The sequence below is a fragment of the Hordeum vulgare genome, chromosome 2H, assembly GCF_904849725.1.
Source record: "Hordeum vulgare subsp. vulgare chromosome 2H, MorexV3_pseudomolecules_assembly, whole genome shotgun sequence".
NCBI classification, from domain to species: domain Eukaryota; kingdom Viridiplantae; phylum Streptophyta; class Magnoliopsida; order Poales; family Poaceae; genus Hordeum; species Hordeum vulgare.
In genome coordinates, this window is record NC_058519.1 from 24,400,370 (window position 1) to 24,418,533 (window position 18,164).

Consider the following 18,164-nt stretch of genomic DNA (forward strand, 5'->3'; position numbering starts at 1 on the left):
CTTACTTCTTGTACTCGTAAGTTAGCCACCAAATATATGCTTAGACGCTGCTGCAACCTCACCACTTAACCATGCCTCACCCATTAAGCTTTGCTAGTCTTGATACCTTTGGAAATGAGATTGTTGAGTCCCCTGTGGCTCACAGATTACTACAACACCAGTTGCAGGTACAGGTAAAGGTTACTTGACGCGAGCGCGTTGAGTGTTCATTTGGAGTTGCTTCTTCTTCTTCTTCTTCTTCTTCATCTGTCTAGGATGGGTTCCAGGCCGGCAGCCTGGGATAGCAAGGATGGACGTCGTTCTCCTTTTGTCGTTTGTTTTCGTCCGTAGACGGACCCTGCTCTTACTCTTGATGATTATGTAATGTACTGATGTGACTCTGATGTAGCTTGTGGCGAGTGTAAGCCAATTCTATATATATATCTCTTCTTTTCAGTACATGTACTTGTAACGATATCCATTCTTGCGACACGACGAGATGCGCTTCTATCCCTGACGAGGCCCTCGTGCCAAATTGAGGATAGGGTCGCATCTTGGGCGTGACACAACCGTAGATCGGGGATGGACGGTTCCCTCCGTTTCCCGGCCGAATCCGGCGGCAGCTTGAGCTCCGTCGAGCTGGAGCTTGCGGGGCGCGGCCATGGCTCCATGGGGCAGCTCCTGAAGAAAAGAGAAAGAGAGATGTGGCGGTGAGGAGGAGGAGAGGGAGAGAGAGAGCAAGGGAAGGAGAGGGAGAGGGCAGCGGGGCGTCTGCGGCAGCGGCGGGGACCTCCGCTCGTGGGTCTCCGTCTCGCTGCTCATCCTCGGGGAGGCTGCGCGCGGAGGGGACTCGTTGTGGGCGCCCTACCTCGCCATCCTCCCGCGCCAGACCGACTCCACCATCTTCTGGTGAGGTGACGCTGATGTGTTTGATGAAATGTCTTTGCTGCTTCTTCACGGCCTCGTGTTGCGCGTTCTGATGCTTTCGAGTGGTTGCTTCGTGCCTCCAGTGCAGGTCAGAAGAAGAGCTCTTGGAGATACAAGGTGAGCATGCAGTGCAAAATTAAATGCCTTCGCTGTCAAAACTTGATCTTCGATCTTTCGTGGATTAGTAGTTATCTGGTCCTGATGTAGTGATTAACTTTGTATGCTTTTTTTTACTTTTGTTTCGTAGGAACACAATTACTGAGCACAACGATGGTTGTGAAAGAGTACCCTACTGCTGCTACTTCTCTCCCCACGCCTATGTTGTTGTTCCTTCTAATTCTCAGATTCCTCTGCTTGCTCTGAACTTTTCCAACACACTCTGCTGCTGCATCCGAGTGCAGCCACGGTGCTGGTCTAAGTGGCGACAAAGTGGTGTTCAAAGCGATGAGGGCCTGTAGAGGGCATGTTGGGCGATGCTGCTATAGAGAAAGGTGAGGATAAGAGAGAGCAGAGAGAGACATTGATTGCTGCACCTCCTGATCTTGTCTTGTGGAGAAAAAAAATAGATATGTGAGGAAGAGAGAGAGAGGAGAGAGATAGAGACAACAGAGAGAGATACGCACATCATTGAACCCTTTCAATTCTATTGCAAAGTCTGGCATGGAGAATGGCGGACTGTCGCACTTATTCACTCCGTCGTCTCGTTCCCTTTCTCCGACCAGGTAACCCAACACACATGGGGGAGTTCTCTGACTTAGAAGGGCCTTTTGGTAGCAGTACTGAGTTATAAAAGATACATAAAAATTCCTTCACACATGCCTAGAAAAGAAGGCGATTATGATTCTAGACTCAACTTACCTGGACAGGGGTTATTGCTTGTTGTTTTAGAGATGAACTCAAACATGTCCTGGAAGCAGGTCAGTCTGATTCCCTTGCAACACCATATGAATTCATATATATGACCTAACGTTCCTGACAAAGATCGTTCCCGTGCATGACCTTACTGTTAAGGTCAAAGAACATGAAGAGATCACACAGTTACGAAAGCATCTGGATAATTACATAATAAAGGTGAGTATTTATGTACAATGAAAAACACCATATTCATGCTGTCTTTCCCTTTCTATCTTGTACCTGACCGCAAGCTATTGCTGTTAGGAAGTACAAATACTCAAGGAAAAATCCGTCTTGGAAAGACGCATCGCTTATATGCGTGTGGTAAGATAATTATATCTGCTTTATCACAATTCTTTGGTTCCTTTGGTTGAGTACGCCGTATTACCTTTGAAACGATTTTCTTTTTCAGGCATTTGATCACCAGCAGCAGGACTTAGTTGATGCAGCATCAAAGGCTTTAGCATATAGACAAGATATTATCGAGGAAAACATCCGCCTGACATATGCATTGCAGGTAGTTTCTTTCATTGGAATTTTCATGACTAATATGCTTGTTTTGAGTGGTTGCCAGATGTTATATCTTTGCATCATCAAGTAGAAACCATTTTAAATTGGTGATGATTTTACGATATCAATTTCAAATTGAATGAATTTGTTTGTATTCCATGAACTGAAGTTTCTAATTGCATCTTGCAGTAAAAGATTCAGAATGTGTGTAAAACCATTTATAGCAGATCAGATAACACATCCACTGAAAGTTTATGAATGCATTTGTTATCTTAGTTGGGTCTGTGCCTTAGGATTGCAGCTCAAGTTTCGCGCAGGGATGTTACACATAACCATGTTTTCAATAGCCAAGGAATCATTTCACCTTAAAATACTTACTTATGGAGCTCAGTTGCTACAATAGTTTGATATAGTTATGACCATCAACTTGCAGTTTGAGAAGGAGCTAATGCACGAGAGTGCTTGGCTGAGGGTAAGGTAAACAGAACGCCAATTGGTTTTGTCAAAATACATTTTTACATTTTGGAGACTTTCCAGATTTTACCATAAGATATTGACATGGAATTTTGTAGTTAGATTTGAGTTTTATTTCTTTTAATATGTTAGATTTTCTGTGTACCTCGATCATTTCATCTGTACAACCTGTTAACATAGTAGTAAAGAAACTGAAATGATACTGATTTTTTGTTCTGTTACTGTATAGACTGCACATCAAGAGAGGTCAATGTTCATATTCTCTTTGCTGCCTATTATGTCTGAATATGAGAACCTACGTCCGTCTGTACCCGATGTTCAATCCATTGTTGGTAATTTGAAGGTATAACTTATTTCTCGACGTTTTGGCAGGAAAACATCACTGAGTAGTTAGCACCTGAAAATATTCATTGGAGTACAAGGCCAACAAGGCCCAAAAAGGTTAAATGAAATTATATTAGTGCGACTGAGAAACATGGCACAACTTTCGATGGACAATAACAACATGAGCACAACTTAAAGTTCCGAACATGCAACCAAGCTGATTCTGTTTTTGTTCTGAACTGGGTTAGAAGTGGCCAGGGTTTGAGTTAACCTTTTGCTGAATGTGTGTTCCTCTCCCTGTAGGTTTTATTTAGGCATCTGCAGGAGCAACTAATGCTTACCGAGGTGAGCCACATGAAGCTACAGTAAATATGCATTTAGTTTTAGAACCACAATACACGCATACTATAGTCGGTAGTGAGCTTGTCATGCTTACACAGCTTACTGCTGATATTTTTCTTACAGAACTTTGAAGTTGCCTTGTGCAAACTTGGATGATGCAGGAGAAAGTTAAAGAGTCCCAGTATCAGATTACCCCATGGCAAAATGAATTGCCAACTAAAACCAGTCTCCCTGCACAGTCACCTAACAATCCTCTTGAAAAAGTACCGGTAACTTCACTATAGCTCTACACTGCTTGTGTGATTATGTTGCAACACATGCTTCCTCTAACCTTTTACTTTCCCAGAACAAAAGCAGCCTTGATACTGTGCCCCAGACGCCATATCCTCAAGTACAATCTCCAATATCTTCCCCTTCCCTTGTTCAAGCCAGAGGTAACTGAAAAAACCATCAAGTAATTCCAAGTGAGGTTTCTGCAAGAAATATGGATCCATATTACGAAGGAAGGGCCACTCTTTCAACCAGGTAGTGCTTATTCTTTGAGAGCTTAAGTTACCTTTTGCTCTTTAACAGTGGTATCTACGGTATTACAGTCGCATGTTTACGGTAGTCATGCAAATACTTAGCACCGGACTACATCATCTATGTTAATTGCTCAGCAACATCTTGTAGTCATCACACCACCTGCCATTTGTAAAAATAGTATGTATATGCTCCTTGCAAACTATTACGTACAGGGTTTGGCTGGGTCTTCATGGAAATTTTCTAGAGGAGTGGCAACAGCCTTGATCAAATATTCAGGTACATGCGTCTGATATCCTGTGCGTGCATGACGTGGATTGATCTTAGGCTGGATAGAAGTGTATAAATAATTTCGTAAATGTTTGACTGAATTTGATAATTTATGGGTGCTGAATGTCAGTTACATTGTTAGTGGCTCTAAATGCATTTAGTATGTGAAATCATGTGTTAAGTACTGTTCGAAGTTGTTACCTTTCGGAAAGAGAACGCAGCGGAGATCTTTACCTAATAATAAAGAGGCTACCGTTCCTGCCGGAAAACCCGCCGTGGCTTTTTACAAAAACATCCCTGCAATTTTATGTATTCAACCCGCGGTCCCTATCGCCCCGCCTCGCCTCGCCTGCCTTTGCATCACCGAGATCCGCCTCCCCTCTGCATTGCGGCGCTTCGACGCCATTCAACCGTTGCGTGCTGCTTCGGTGCCCGTCCGTGTCCTTCGAGGACGGGGGCGTGCTGCTGGACGGCGTCAACGAGCGCCTGCTCACACAGGACCGCCACTATGTCAACCTCAGCCGGGGCAGCATCCCCGCCGCGCCCGCCGGGCAGGGCGCGGGCGAGGTGTCCTACCAACGGCTCTGCATCCCCCTGGACGATGGCGGGGTGATCACGCTTGATTGGCCCGCTAACCTGGATCTAGACAAGGAGCATGGCCTTGATTCCACGGTGCTCGCCTGTTGGAATTATGCCCTAGAGGCAATAATAAATGTATAGTTATTATTATAATTCCTGTATCAAGATAATAGTTTATTATCCATGCTATAATTGTATTGAATGAAGACTCATTTACATGTGTGGATACATAGACGAAACACCGTCCCTAGCATGCCTCTAGTTGGCTAGCCAGTTGATCGATGATAGTCAGTGTCTTTTGATTATGAACAAGGTGTTGTTGCTTGATAACTGGATCACGTCATTGGGAGAATCACGTGATGGACTAGACCCAAACTAATAGACGTAGCATGTTGATCGTGTCATTTTATTGCTACTGTTTTCTGCGTGTCAAGTATTTATTCCTATGACCATGAGATCATATAACTCACTGACACCGGAGGAATGCTTTGTGTGTATCAAACGTCGCAACGTAACTGGGTGACTATAAAGATGCTCTACAGGTATCTCCGAAGGTATTAGTTGAGTTAGTATGGATCAAGACTGGGATTTGTCACTCCGTGTGACGGAGAGGTATCTCGGGGCCCACTCGGTAATACAACATCACACATAAGCCTTGCAAGCAATGTAACTTAGTGTAAGTTGCGGGATCTTGTATTACGGAACGAGTAAAGAGACTTGCCGGTAAACGAGGTTGAAATAGGTATACGGATACTGACGATCGAATCTCGGGCAAGTAACATACCGAAGGACAAAGGGAATGACATACGGGATTATACGAATCCTTGGCACTGAGGTTCAAACGATAAGATCTTCGTAGAATATGTAGGATCCAATATGGGCATCCAGGTCCCGCTGTTGGATATTGACCGAGGAGTCTCTCGGGTCATGTCTACATAGTTCTCGAACCCGCAGGGTCTGCACACTTAAGGTTCGACGTTGTTTTATGCATATTTGAGTTATATGGTTGGTTACCGAATGTTGTTCGGAGTCCCGGATGAGATCACGGACGTCACGAGGGTTTCCGGAATAGTCCGGAAACGAAGATTGATATATAGGATGACCTCATTTGATTACCGGAAGGTTTTCGGAGTTACCGGGAATGTACCGGGAATGACGAATGGGTTCCGGGAGTTCACCGGAGGGGGGCAACCCACTCCGGGGAAGCCCATAGGCATTTGGGGGGTTCACACCAGCCCTTAGTGGGCTGGTGGGACAGCCCACCAATCCCCTATGCGCCAAGAGAGAAAAAATCAAAGGAAAGGAAAAAAAGGAAGAAGTGGGAAGGGGGAAGGACTCCCTCCCACCAAACCAAGTAGGACTCAGTTTGGGGGGGGAGAGTCCTCCCCCCTGGCTCGGCCGACCCCTTGGGGATCCCTTGGACCCCAAGGCAAGGTCCCCCTCCCTCCTCCTATATATATGGGGCTTTTAGGGCAGATTTGAGACGACTTTCTCACGGCTGCCCGACCACATACCTCCATAGTTTTTCCTCTAGATCGTGTTTCTGCGGAGCTCGGGCGGAGCCCTGCTGAGACAAGATCATCACCAACCTCCGGAGCGCCGTCACGCTGCCGGAGAACTCTTCTACCTCTCCGTCTCTCTTGCTGGATCAAGAAGGCCGAGATCATCGTCGAGCTGTACGTGTGCTGAACGCGGAGGTGCCGTCCGTTCGGTACTAGATCGTGGGACTGATCGCGGAATTGTTCGCGGGGCGGATCGAGGGACGTGAGGACGTTCCACTACATCAACCGCGTTCTCTAACGCTTCTGCTATGCGATCATCAAGGGTACGTAGATCACTCATCCCCTCTCGTAGATGGACATCACCATGATAGGTCTTCGTGCGCGTAGGAAAATTTTTGTTTCCCATGCGACGTTCCCCAGCAGTGGCATCATGAGCTAGGTTCATGCGTAGATGTCTTCTCGAGTAGAACACAAAAGGTTTTGTGGGCGGTGATGTGCGTTTTGCTGCCCTCCTTAGTCTTTTCTTGATTCCGCGGCATTGTTGGATTGAAGCGGCTTGGACCGACATTACTCGTACGCTTATGAGAGACTGGTTTCATCGTTACGAGTAACCCCCTTTGCTCAAAGATGACTGGCAAGTGACGGTTTCTCCAACTTTAGTTGAATCGGATTTGACCGAGGAGGTCCTTGGATGAGGTTAAATAGCAACTCATATATCTCCGTTGTGGTGTTTGCGTAAGTAAGATGCGATCCTACTAGATACCCTTGGTCACCACGTAAAACATGCAACAACAAAATTAGAGGGCGTCTAACTTGTTTTTGCAGGGTATGATTGTGATGTGATATGGCCAACAATGTGATGTGATATATTGGATGTATGAGATGATCATGTTGTAATAGAAATATCGACTTGCATGTCGATGGTACGACAACCGGCAGGAGCCATAGGGTTGTCTTTATACTAAGTTTGTGCTTGCAGATGCGTTTACTATTTTGCTAGGATGTAGCTTTAGTAGTAATAGCATAAGTAGCACGACAACCCCGATGGCAACACGTTGATGGATGATCATGGTGTGGCGCCGGTGACAAGAAGATCGTGCCGGTGCTTTGGTGATGGAGATCAAGAAGCACGTGATGATGGCCATATCATGTCACTTATGAATTGCATGTGATGTTAATCCTTTTTTGCACCTTATTTTGCTTAGAACGACGGTAGCATTATGAGGTGATCTCTCACTAAAATTTCAAGACGAAATTGTGTTCTCCCCGACTGTGCACCGTTGCTACAGTTCGTCGTTTCGAGACACCACGTGATGATCGGGTGTGATAGACTCAACGTTCACATACAACGGGTGCAAAACAGTTGCGCACGCGGAACACTCGGGTTAAGCTTGACGAGCCTAGCATGTGCAGACATGGCCTCGGAACACATGAGACCGAAAGGTCGATCATGAATCATATAGTTGATATGATTAGCATAGGGATGCTTACCACTGAAACTATACTCAACTCACGTGATGATCGGACTTGGGATAGTATAAGTGGATCATGAACCACTCAAATGACTAGAGAGATGTACCTTTTGAGTGGGAGTTTAGCATATAATTTGATTAAGTTAAACTCTAATTATCTTGAACATAGTCTAAGTCCACTTTGAATATATTTGTGTTGTAGATCATGGCTCATGCAAGTGTCATCCTGAATTTTAATACGTTCCTAGAGAAAGCTAAATTGAAAGATGATGGAAGCAACTTTGTAGACTGGGCTCGTAATCTTAAGCTAATCTTACAAGCTGGAAAGAAGGATTATGTCCTTAATGCTGTGCTAGGAGATGAACCACCCGCTACGGCTGATCAGGATGTTAAGAACACTTGGTTAGCACGTAAGGAGGACTACTCAATAGTTCAATGTGCAGTCTTGTATGGCTTAGAACCGGGACTTCAACGTCGCTTTGAGCGTCATGGAGCATTTGAGATGTTCCAGGAGTTGAAGTTTATCTTTCAGAAGAACGCCCGGATCGAGAGGTATGAGACCTCCGATAAATTCTATGCTTGCAAGATGGAGGAAAACTCGTCTGTCAGTGAACATGTGCTCAAAATGTCTGGGTACTCAAACCGTCTAGCTGAACTGGGGATTGAACTCCCGCAAGAAGCTATCACTGACAGAATCCTTCAATCACTGCTGCCAAGCTATAAAGGCTTTGTGTTGAACTACAACATGCAAGGGATGAACAAGTCTCCCGGCGAGTTGTTTGCGATGCTGAAAGTCGCAGAGTCTGAACTCCGTAAAGAGCATCAAGTGTTGATGGTGAGCAAGACCACTAGTTTCAAGAGAAACGGCAAAGGCAAGAAGGGCAATTCGAAGAAGAGCGGCAAGCCTGTTGCCAATCCGCCGAAGAAACCCAAGGCTGGACCTAAGCCTGAAACAGAGTGCTTTTATTGCAAGGGTATGGGTCACTGGAAGCGCAATTGCCCCAAGTATCTGGCAGATAAGAAGGCGGGCAAAGAAAAATCAGGTATATTTGATATACATGTTATTGATGTGTACTTAACCGGCTCTCGTAGTAGTGCCTGGGTATTCGATACCGGTTCTGTTGCTCACATTTGCAACTCGAAGCAGGAACTGCGGAATAGACGAAGGCTGGCGAAAAACGAAGTGACGATGCGCGTAGGAAACGGTTCCAAGGTTGATGCAATCGCCGTCGGCACAGTGTCACTTCAACTACCATCGGGATTAGTGATGAACTTAAATCATTGTTATTTAGTGCCTGCGTTGAGCATGAACATTATATCTGGATCTTGTTTAATGCGAGACGGTTACTCTTTTAAGTCTGAGAATAATGGTTGTTCTATTTCTATGAGTAACATCTTCTATGGTCATGCACCGAATGTGAGAGGATTGTTCATATTGAATCTTGATAGAGATACGCATATACATAACATTGAGACCAAAAGAGTTAGAGTAAGCAATGATAGCGCCATATTTTTGTGGCACTGCCGCTTGGGTCATATTGGTGTAAAGCGCATGAAGAAACTCCATGCTGATGGACTTTTGGAGTCACTTGACTTTGATTCACTTGACACGTGCGAACCATGCCTCATGGGCAAGATGACTAAGACTCCGTTCTCCGGAACAATGGAGCGTGCAAGTGACTTGTTGGAGATCAAACATACCGATGTGTGTGGTCCAATGAGCGTGGAGGCACGCGGCGGATATCGTTATTTTCTCACCGTCACTGACGATTTAAGTAGATATGGTTATGTCTACTTGATGAAGCACAAGTCTGAAACATTTGAAAAGTTCAAGCAATTTCAGAGTGAAGTGGAAAATCATCGTAACAAGAAGATCAAGTTCCTACGGTCTGATCGTGGGGGTGAATATCTGAGTTTCGAGTTTGGTACTCACTTAAGACAATGTGGAATTGTTTCGCAGTTAACACCGCCTGGAACACCACAGTGTAATGGTGTGTCCGAACGTCATAATCGTACTTTGTTAGAAATGGTGCGATCTATGATGTCTCTTACTGATTTGCCGTTGTCGTTTTGGGGTTATGCATTAGAAACAGCTGCATTCACTTTAAATAGGGCACCATCGAAATCCGTTGAGACGACACCATACGAACTGTGGTATGGCAAAAGGCCAAAGTTGTCGTTTCTTAAAGTTTGGGGATGTGATGCTTATGTCAAAAAGCTTCAGCCTGAAAAGCTGGAACCCAAAGCGGAAAAATGCGTCTTCATAGGTTACCCAAAAGAGACAGTTGGGTACACCTTCTATCTCAAATCCGAGGGCAAAGTGTTTGTTGCTAAGAACGGAACTTTTCTCGAGAAGGAGTTTCTCTCGAGAGAATTGAGTGGGAGGAAGATAGAACTTGACGAGGTTATCGAACCTCTCATCCCTCTGGATGGTGGCGCAGGGCAAGGGGAAACCTCTGTCATTGCGATGCCGGTTGAGGAGGAAGTTAATGATGATGATCATGAAACTCCAGTTCAAGTTTCTGTTGAACCTCGCAGGTCGACGAGATCACGCGCTGCTCCAGAGTGGTACGGTAATCCCGTCTTATCAATCATGTTGTTAGACAACAATGAACCTGCAAATTATGAAGAAGCAATGGTGGGCCCAAATTCCAACAAATGGTTAGAAGCCATGAAATCCGAGATAGGATCCATGTATGAGAACAAAGTGTGGACTTTGGAGATACTGCCTGAGGGCCGCAAGGCTATTCAGAACAAATGGATCTTTAAGAAGAAGACGGACGCTGACGGTAATGTGACCGTTTATAAAGCTCGACTTGTGGCAAAGGGTTTTTCACAAGTTCCAGGAATTGACTACGATGAGACTTTCTCTCCCGTAGCGATGCTTAAGTCCGTCAGAATCATGTTAGCAATAGCTGCGTTTTTCGATTATGAAATCTGGCAGATGGATGTCAAAACGGCGTTCCTTAACGGTTTCCTTAAGGAAGAGTTGTATATGATGCAACCCGAAGGTTTTGTCGATCCTAAAAATGCTGACAAGGTGTGCAAGCTCCAGCGATCCATTTATGGACTGGTGCAAGCATCTCGGAGTTGGAACAAACGCTTTGATGAGGTGATCAAAGCATTTGGGTTTATACAAGTGGTTGGAGAATCTTGTATTTACAAGAAAGTGAGTGGGAGCTCTGTGGCGTTTCTAATATTATATGTGGATGACATATTACTGATTGGAAACAACGTAGAGCTTTTGGAGAGCATAAAAGGTTACTTGAATAAAAGTTTCTCTATGAAGGATCTAGGAGAAGCTGCTTACATTCTAGGCATTAAGATCTATAGGGATAGATCAAAACGCCTGATAGGACTTTCACAAAGCACATACCTTGATAAAGTTTTGAAGAGGTTCAAAATGGAACAGTCCAAGAAAGGGTTCTTGCCAGTGTTACAAGGTACGAGATTGAGTAAGACTCAGTGCCCAGCAACTGATGAAGATAGAGAGCATATGCGCTCCGTCCCCTATGCTTCAGCCATAGGCTCTATCATGTATGCAATGCTGTGCACTAGACCGGATGTTAGCCTGGCCATAAGTATGGCAGGTAGGTTCAAGAGTAATCCAGGAGTGGATCACTGGACGGCGGTCAAGAATATCCTGAAGTACCTGAAAAGGACTAAGGAGATGTTTCTCGTGTATGGAGGTGACGAAGAGCTCGCCGTAAAAGGTTACGTCGATGCAAGCTTTGACACAGATCCGGACGACTCTAAGTCGCAAACCGGATACGTATTTATTCTTAATGGGGGTGCAGTAAGCTGGTGCAGTTCCAAGCAAAGCGTCGTAGCAGATTCTACATGTGAAGCGGAGTACATGGCTGCCTCGGAGGCGGCTAAGGAGGGTGTCTGGATGAAGCAGTTCATGACGGATCTTGGAGTGGTGCCAAGTGCACTGGATCCAATAACCTTGTTCTGTGACAACACTGGTGCCATTGCCTTAGCAAAGGAACCAAGGTTTCACAAGAAGACCAGACACATCAAACGACGCTTCAACCTCATCCGCGACTACGTCGAGGAGGAGGACGTAAATATATGCAAAGTGCACACGAATCTGAATGTAGCAGACCCGCTGACTAAACCTCTTCCACGGCCAAAACATGATCGACACCAGAACTGTATGGGTGTTAGATTTATTACAATGTAATTCACATGGTGATGTGAGGGCTAGATTATTGACTCTAGTGCAAGTGGGAGACTGTTGGAATTATGCCCTAGAGGCAATAATAAATGTATAGTTATTATTATAATTCCTGTATCAAGATAATAGTTTATTATCCATGCTATAATTGTATTGAATGAAGACTCATTTACATGTGTGGATACATAGACGAAACACCGTCCCTAGCATGCCTCTAGTTGGCTAGCCAGTTGATCGATGATAGTCAGTGTCTTCTGATTATGAACAAGGTGTTGTTGCTTGATAACTGGATCACGTCATTGGGAGAATCACGTGATGGACTAGACCCAAACTAATAGACGTAGCATGTTGATCGTGTCATTTTGTTGCTACTGTTTTCTGCGTGTCAAGTATTTATTCCTATGACCATGAGATCATATAACTCACTGACACCGGAGGAATGCTTTGTGTGTATCAAACGTCGCAACGTAACTGGGTGACTATAAAGATGCTCTACAGGTATCTCCGAAGGTATTAGTTGAGTTAGTATGGATCAAGACTGGGATTTGTCACTCCGTGTGACGGAGAGGTATCTCGGGGCCCACTCGGTAATACAACATCACACATAAGCCTTGCAAGCAATGTAACTTAGTGTAAGTTGCGGGATCTTGTATTACGGAACGAGTAAAGAGACTTGCCGGTAAACGAGGTTGAAATAGGTATACGGATACTGACGATCGAATCTCGGGCAAGTAACATACCGAAGGACAAAGGGAATGACATACGGGATTATACGAATCCTTGGCACTGAGGTTCAAACGATAAGATCTTCGTAGAATATGTAGGATCCAATATGGGCATCCAGGTCCCGCTGTTGGATATTGACCGAGGAGTCTCTCGGGTCATGTCTACATAGTTCTCGAACCCGCAGGGTCTGCACACTTAAGGTTCGACGTTGTTTTATGCGTATTTGAGTTATATGGTTGGTTACCGAATGTTGTTCGGAGTCCCGGATGAGATCACGGACATCACGAGGGTTTCCGGAATAGTCCGGAAACGAAGATTGATATATAGGATGACCTCATTTGATTACCGGAAGGTTTTCGGAGTTACCGGGAATGTACCGGGAATGACGAATGGGTTCCGGGAGTTCACCGGAGGGGGGCAACCCACTCCGGGGAAGCCCATAGGCATTTGGGGGGTTCACACCAGCCCTTAGTGGGCTGGTGGGACAGCCCACCAATCCCCTATGCGCCAAGAGAGAAAAAATCAAAGGAAAGGAAAAAAAAGGAAGAAGTGGGAAGGGGGAAGGACTCCCTCCCACCAAACCAAGTAGGACTCGGTTTGGGGGGGGAGAGTCCTCCCCCCTGGCTCGGCCGACCCCTTGGGGATCCCTTGGACCCCAAGGCAAGGTCCCCCTCCCTCCTCCTATATATATGGGGCTTTTAGGGCAGATTTGAGACGACTTTCTCACGGCTGCCCGACCACATACCTCCATAGTTTTTCCTCTAGATCGTGTTTCTGCGGAGCTCGGGCGGAGCCCTGCTGAGACAAGATCATCACCAACCTCCGGAGCGCCGTCACGCTGCCGGAGAACTCTTCTACCTCTCCGTCTCTCTTGCTGGATCAAGAAGGCCGAGATCATCATCGAGCTGTACGTGTGCTGAACGCGGAGGTGCCGTCCGTTCGGTACTAGATCGTGGGACTGATCGTGGAATTGTTCGCGGGGCGGATCGAGGGACGTGAGGACGTTCCACTACATCAACCGCGTTCTCTAACGCTTCTGCTGTGCGATCTACAAGGGTACGTAGATCACTCATCCCCTCTCGTAGATGGACATCACCATGATAGGTCTTCGTGCGCGTAGGAAAATTTTTGTTTTCCATGCGACGTTCCCCAACATCGTCGTGCCCGGCACCCCCGAGGGGAGCATGGACAGGGGCATCGAGATGTCCGTGCTTGACACTCTCAAGAATGGCTACTTCCCCATTGTCATGAATCCCAGAGGGTGCGCGGATCACCGCTTACTATGCCAAGGTGAAGTTATTCACTATAGCTCTTTCACAGCCTGCGATTCCGCACATTTATGTAAACTACTGTAGCAGTTAATCATCAGAAATAGTTGTGCATGCCAAATTTTCGGGCTATTATTTCGCGGTGGTAGAAACAGTGATTAAGAGTGAACTATATCTGAAAATGGCTATATTATCTGTTCTTTGGATCATATATTTTGAGTGACCACTTAAAAAAAGTGCATAGTTTAAGTACTAAATTGACTAAGATATTCCGACAGGAAATAGTACATGTTTGATTTAGAATTTTGTTCCTTCCTTGTGAGACAAGCACTAAATTGCCAAAAAAATCAGTTTATGAAAGCAAAATTAGATCAGTAAGTGCAGCTTCAAAGCTATAGGAAGTACTCTGTATTTCATAATTGCAACGTGATATTGTCAAGTAAAGTTTAACCAGTGAAGTGAAACATAGTTTTACCGTACTAGCTGCTTACATGTTATTTTATCGAGCCATTAGCAATCATTTGTGATCTAAGAATTCTTGTAATCCGGGAACACCAGGGACCTCTGTAGTGATTGCTATGCTGTCGACTTAATTGTCAATTCACCCCCTCTATATAGAGGAACATTATTGCAATAATGTACTCTGTTGATGGTTATTCACAAGTCTTGATGTGTTGCAGTGATGGATATATTGCCTAAAATCTTAGGTCTTCAAAACAAACTTCTTCTGTAGGTTATTTACAACGGCTGACACTGATGATATATGTACAACGATCCGCTTTATAAACAGCAAAAGGCCATGGACAACAATAATGGGTGTTGGGTGCGGGTATGGTGGAGAAGGGTTAGAGAGGCTCGCGGAAGGCCAACGACTCCTGCCCCGCCCCGCCAAACCTCCTGCCACGGAAGGCCAACGAGGTTGGGGCGTCGGAACCAGAGTTCAGGGTGGCGCCATGGTTGCTCGGTGGGCATCGGAACGAGAGTTCGGGGTGGCATGGTTGCTTGGTGAGCTCCTGCAAGGGAACATGGCGGGGTGAGATTTAAAGTGAGATGGGGTGAGACTTAAAGTGAGATGGGAGACAGACGAGAAAGGGAGCGGCGGCAGAGACTCTGCTACTCACCTACGAGGGGGAGGTGGTTGGGGACACGACCTTAGGTGAGCTGCTTCTGCTTTCGACTGCGATCACTAGTCCGCCAAGTCCGACGGGCGAAGGATTAGGTGAGGGCGGGTTATGGACACTTCGAGGCGGCCGATGGAGGCGCTGGCCTTGTTGGAAGGCCGGAGGAGGCGATCGGTGGCGGCTCGTCATGGCTGCAGTGCACAGGAGCGGAGGCAGGTGTTCGGTGACCAGTCGTGTGGATGCAGATGAGATCCAGTTGTGATGAACAAATAACAACAGACCGTGATGCTCCTTTCCTCTATCTGAATTATTTGCGGATGGGATCCGGTCGTGATAAACAAACAACAGCAGGTCGTGTTGCTCTTTTATCTATCGGATTTTTCGGCAATTTAGATCCATTAAGGATGAGATGGACGAGGCCGTGCTGCTCTTTGGCCCCATAAGCTCGTCTGACCATCTCATGATTTATGGATGTGTGCTCCTTTGGTGGTTACTTGATGTTGATTGAATACTTCTCCTAAGCCTTACCTGCAGATGTTTGCGAGCCTACTCCTTGGTTTGGGTAAGCTACAGACCTGCGACATATCATTTACCTTTGGTTAGTCATTTGTTTTTGTTCTGCAGAGATTCGCAACTTTTTTGTTGCTTAATGATGTTTGCAGATCCAGAGTAAATATGTGAGCTCAAGCAAAACATTTGTGAGTTAGTAACATGCCTACTTTATTTGTTGTTCAGATAGCTTAGATTCGCATAAGTCTCCCTACCGCTCGAAGTGCCACCCATCGCAAATGCATCAAAATATATCATTTGTAATGCTTTTTCCTAATGGGGCCAAATTATCTGGTCACTGCAACTTCATGATAGGTAAATTAGTCCTCTAGAAGTGTGATACTTGAATTTATCTATTCATTTTCAGTTAATCTTCAACATTGAATTAAATCTTTTTAAGAGTTATAATGCTTTATTTGTTGATAACCTATAGCGTAACGTCTTATTTTTGCTTGATTGCCAGATTTTATGAACTTTCCCTTGGTATAAAAAAGAAAATCATTTTATTAGCTTTTGGAATGTTACACTTTGCTTTAATTGCTTTGCTAAATGTATGCACTAACAGAATTTCGATATCTCGTGTCAAGTAACTGGGACTCGATTGGTGGTACATTTGCTCACTAGGTTCATGGCTATTCATCTTCCCGTTGCAACGCACGGGCACATGTCCTAGTAAATTATCATGCGAAAATTCATTCTTTCCGGTGCAACGCAAGGGCATATGTACTAGTACTAGTAGATAAATAAATTTGACAGCCGGTCGACAGAAACTAGGCAGAACCTCGCGCAGAAGCTGTTGGGTATGAATTTTATATCCTTGTTCTACACCATCCAAGATCATTCGAATAAATTCACTAGCAAATGTTGGCACAAAATCTCATTTTATTTCACGAAACTAATACCCGTACTCCAGCTCTAAGAAATCAGCCCAAAATTACACAAGCATTCGTGTGGCAGCGTTATATTAATAGCACAACATATATACTAGCAGTAGAGAATAGATCCTCAGAGGCCAAGGAGCTGGCAGTTCTCCCAGAGCGTCTTGGCGGACCGGCGGAGCTGCGCGGCCTCGGCCTCGGTGAGGTCCATCTCGGCGACGCCGAGGACGCCGGCGCGGCCGAGCCGGGCGGGCAGGCTGAGGAACACCTCGTGGCCGTCGGAGATGCCGTGGAAGCCCGCGGCGAGCACGGACACCGGGTGCACGCGGCGCTGGTCGCGGAGCAGGGACGTCGCGAGGCTGGCCACGGAGTAGCCGATGGCCCAGGAGGTGTACCCCTTGAGGCCGATCACCTCGTAGGCGCCCCCCACCACGGCGCGCCGGATGCCCTCCAGCGCCGCCTCGTCGAAGCTCCGGTGGCTGTCCCGCAGCGACTTGAGCGCCGGCATGCCGCCCACGCTGATGCTCGACCATATCGCCACCGAGCTGTCACCGTGCTCACCCACCATGTACGCCTGCAACCCAATTCGGTATATAGCTGGTTACTTTTCTGAAACATAGCATGCCGTCCATCCAGATCCAGTGTAGCATGCAGCTGGTTAATTACATACCTGCACGTCCTGCGCGCTCACGTCGAGGTGCTCGGCGACGAGGAACCTGAACCTGGAGGAGTCGAGGTTGGTGCCGGAGCCGATGACGCGGCTGGCCGGGAACCCCGACAGCTTCCACGCGACGTAGGTGAGGACGTCCACGGGGTTGGACACGACAAGCAGCAGCGCGTCCGGGGAGTGCTCGGCCACGGGCGGCACGATCTTGCGGTACAGCGCCACGTTCCTCTGCAGCAGGTTGAGCCTGGTCTCCCCGGGGATCTGCCTGGCGCCGGCCGTGACGACGACGAGGTCCGAGTTTTTCGTGACGGCGGCGTCGGTGCCGGAGACGATGCGGACGCGCGGGAGGAACGCGGCGGCGTGCTGCAGGTCGAGCGCCTCGCCGCGGAACTTGTCGGGGAGGGCGTCCACCAGCGCGATCTCGTCCGCCAGGTTCTGCGTGAGGATGGTCTGCGCGATGGCCATGCCCACGTTGCCGGCGCCGATGACTGACACCTTGGTGAGGCGGCGGTGCGGGGCGGAGGAGGAGGTGTGAGTGATCGGGCAGCCGTCCGCCACCGCGCGGAAGAAGCCCGACGAGGCGTCCCCGGCGTCGAAGCCCAGCTCCGACAGCGACGAGGTCTTGTGCATCTTCCGTGGGAATGGGAAGGAACTAGTATAATGCAGGTCGATCGATCGGAATCAAAGAAGAGATTTAGAACTGGGATTGGATGATGAACTCGATCGTGTTCTTGCCTTTGCCTTCCTGGTGGGGATGGGGATGGGGATGGGATGGGAATGGGGATGGGGAGGAAGCCGAGCAGCTCCAGTTTATAAAGGGAGACGAAACCGCTCTCCGGTTACCGCTTCAACGGCCATGGTCATGGTTTTGGACTAATCTGATCACTTTTCGACCAAGAAAAGAGAAAAACATTCCTTTTATGCTAGTAGTCTGTTGTGTTGTCTTGGAGACAAAACTAACTTTGAAAAATAGGAAAGGA

At 46.7% G+C, this 18,164-nt stretch overlaps 1 protein-coding gene and 3 long non-coding RNA genes across 5 annotated transcripts; 3 read left to right on the forward strand and 1 right to left on the reverse strand.

Annotated features, from left to right (window-relative positions):
- The first annotated feature begins 832 nt into the window (after window positions 1–832).
- LOC123429334 lies at window positions 833–1,191 on the forward strand. Its single transcript, XR_006622644.1, has 3 exons — window positions 833–888; window positions 995–1,023; window positions 1,154–1,191. It is a non-coding gene; the product is annotated as an uncharacterized LOC123429334 (long non-coding RNA).
- A 902-nt stretch (window positions 1,192–2,093) lies between these two features.
- Window positions 2,094–3,073, forward strand: LOC123429335. Its single transcript, XR_006622645.1, has 3 exons — window positions 2,094–2,124; window positions 2,213–2,317; window positions 3,014–3,073. It is a non-coding gene; the product is annotated as an uncharacterized LOC123429335 (long non-coding RNA).
- On the forward strand, window positions 3,066–3,703 carry LOC123429336. 2 transcript variants are annotated; one of them, XR_006622646.1, is made up of 3 exons: window positions 3,066–3,127; window positions 3,412–3,453; window positions 3,612–3,703. It is a non-coding gene; the product is annotated as an uncharacterized LOC123429336 (long non-coding RNA). The 2 variants fall into 2 exon arrangements; XR_006622647.1 differs by having other exon boundaries at window positions 3,574–3,691.
- Window positions 3,704–16,489: 12,786 nt separating this feature from the next.
- LOC123429337 (L-lactate dehydrogenase B) lies at window positions 16,490–17,950 on the reverse strand. The gene is made up of 2 exons (XM_045113386.1): window positions 17,188–17,950; window positions 16,490–17,091 (listed from the first exon to the last, which is right to left on the reverse strand). The coding sequence occupies exons 1-2, from the start codon at window positions 17,812–17,814 to the stop codon at window positions 16,645–16,647; spliced, it is 1,074 nt and encodes a 357-aa protein (XP_044969321.1). The 5' UTR covers window positions 17,815–17,950; the 3' UTR covers window positions 16,490–16,644.
- Between the last annotated feature and the right edge of the window lie 214 nt (window positions 17,951–18,164).

Excerpts from the sequence above, each read along its gene's own strand:
- LOC123429337 (XM_045113386.1), bottom strand. The coding sequence starts at position 17,814 with ATGCACAAGACCTCGTCGCTGTCGGAGCTGGGCTTCGACGCCGGGGAC. Across the intron at positions 17,092-17,187 it reads TGAGCGCGCAGGACGTGCAG|GCGTACATGGTGGGTGAGCA; the intron begins GTATGTAATTAA and ends ATTGGGTTGCAG.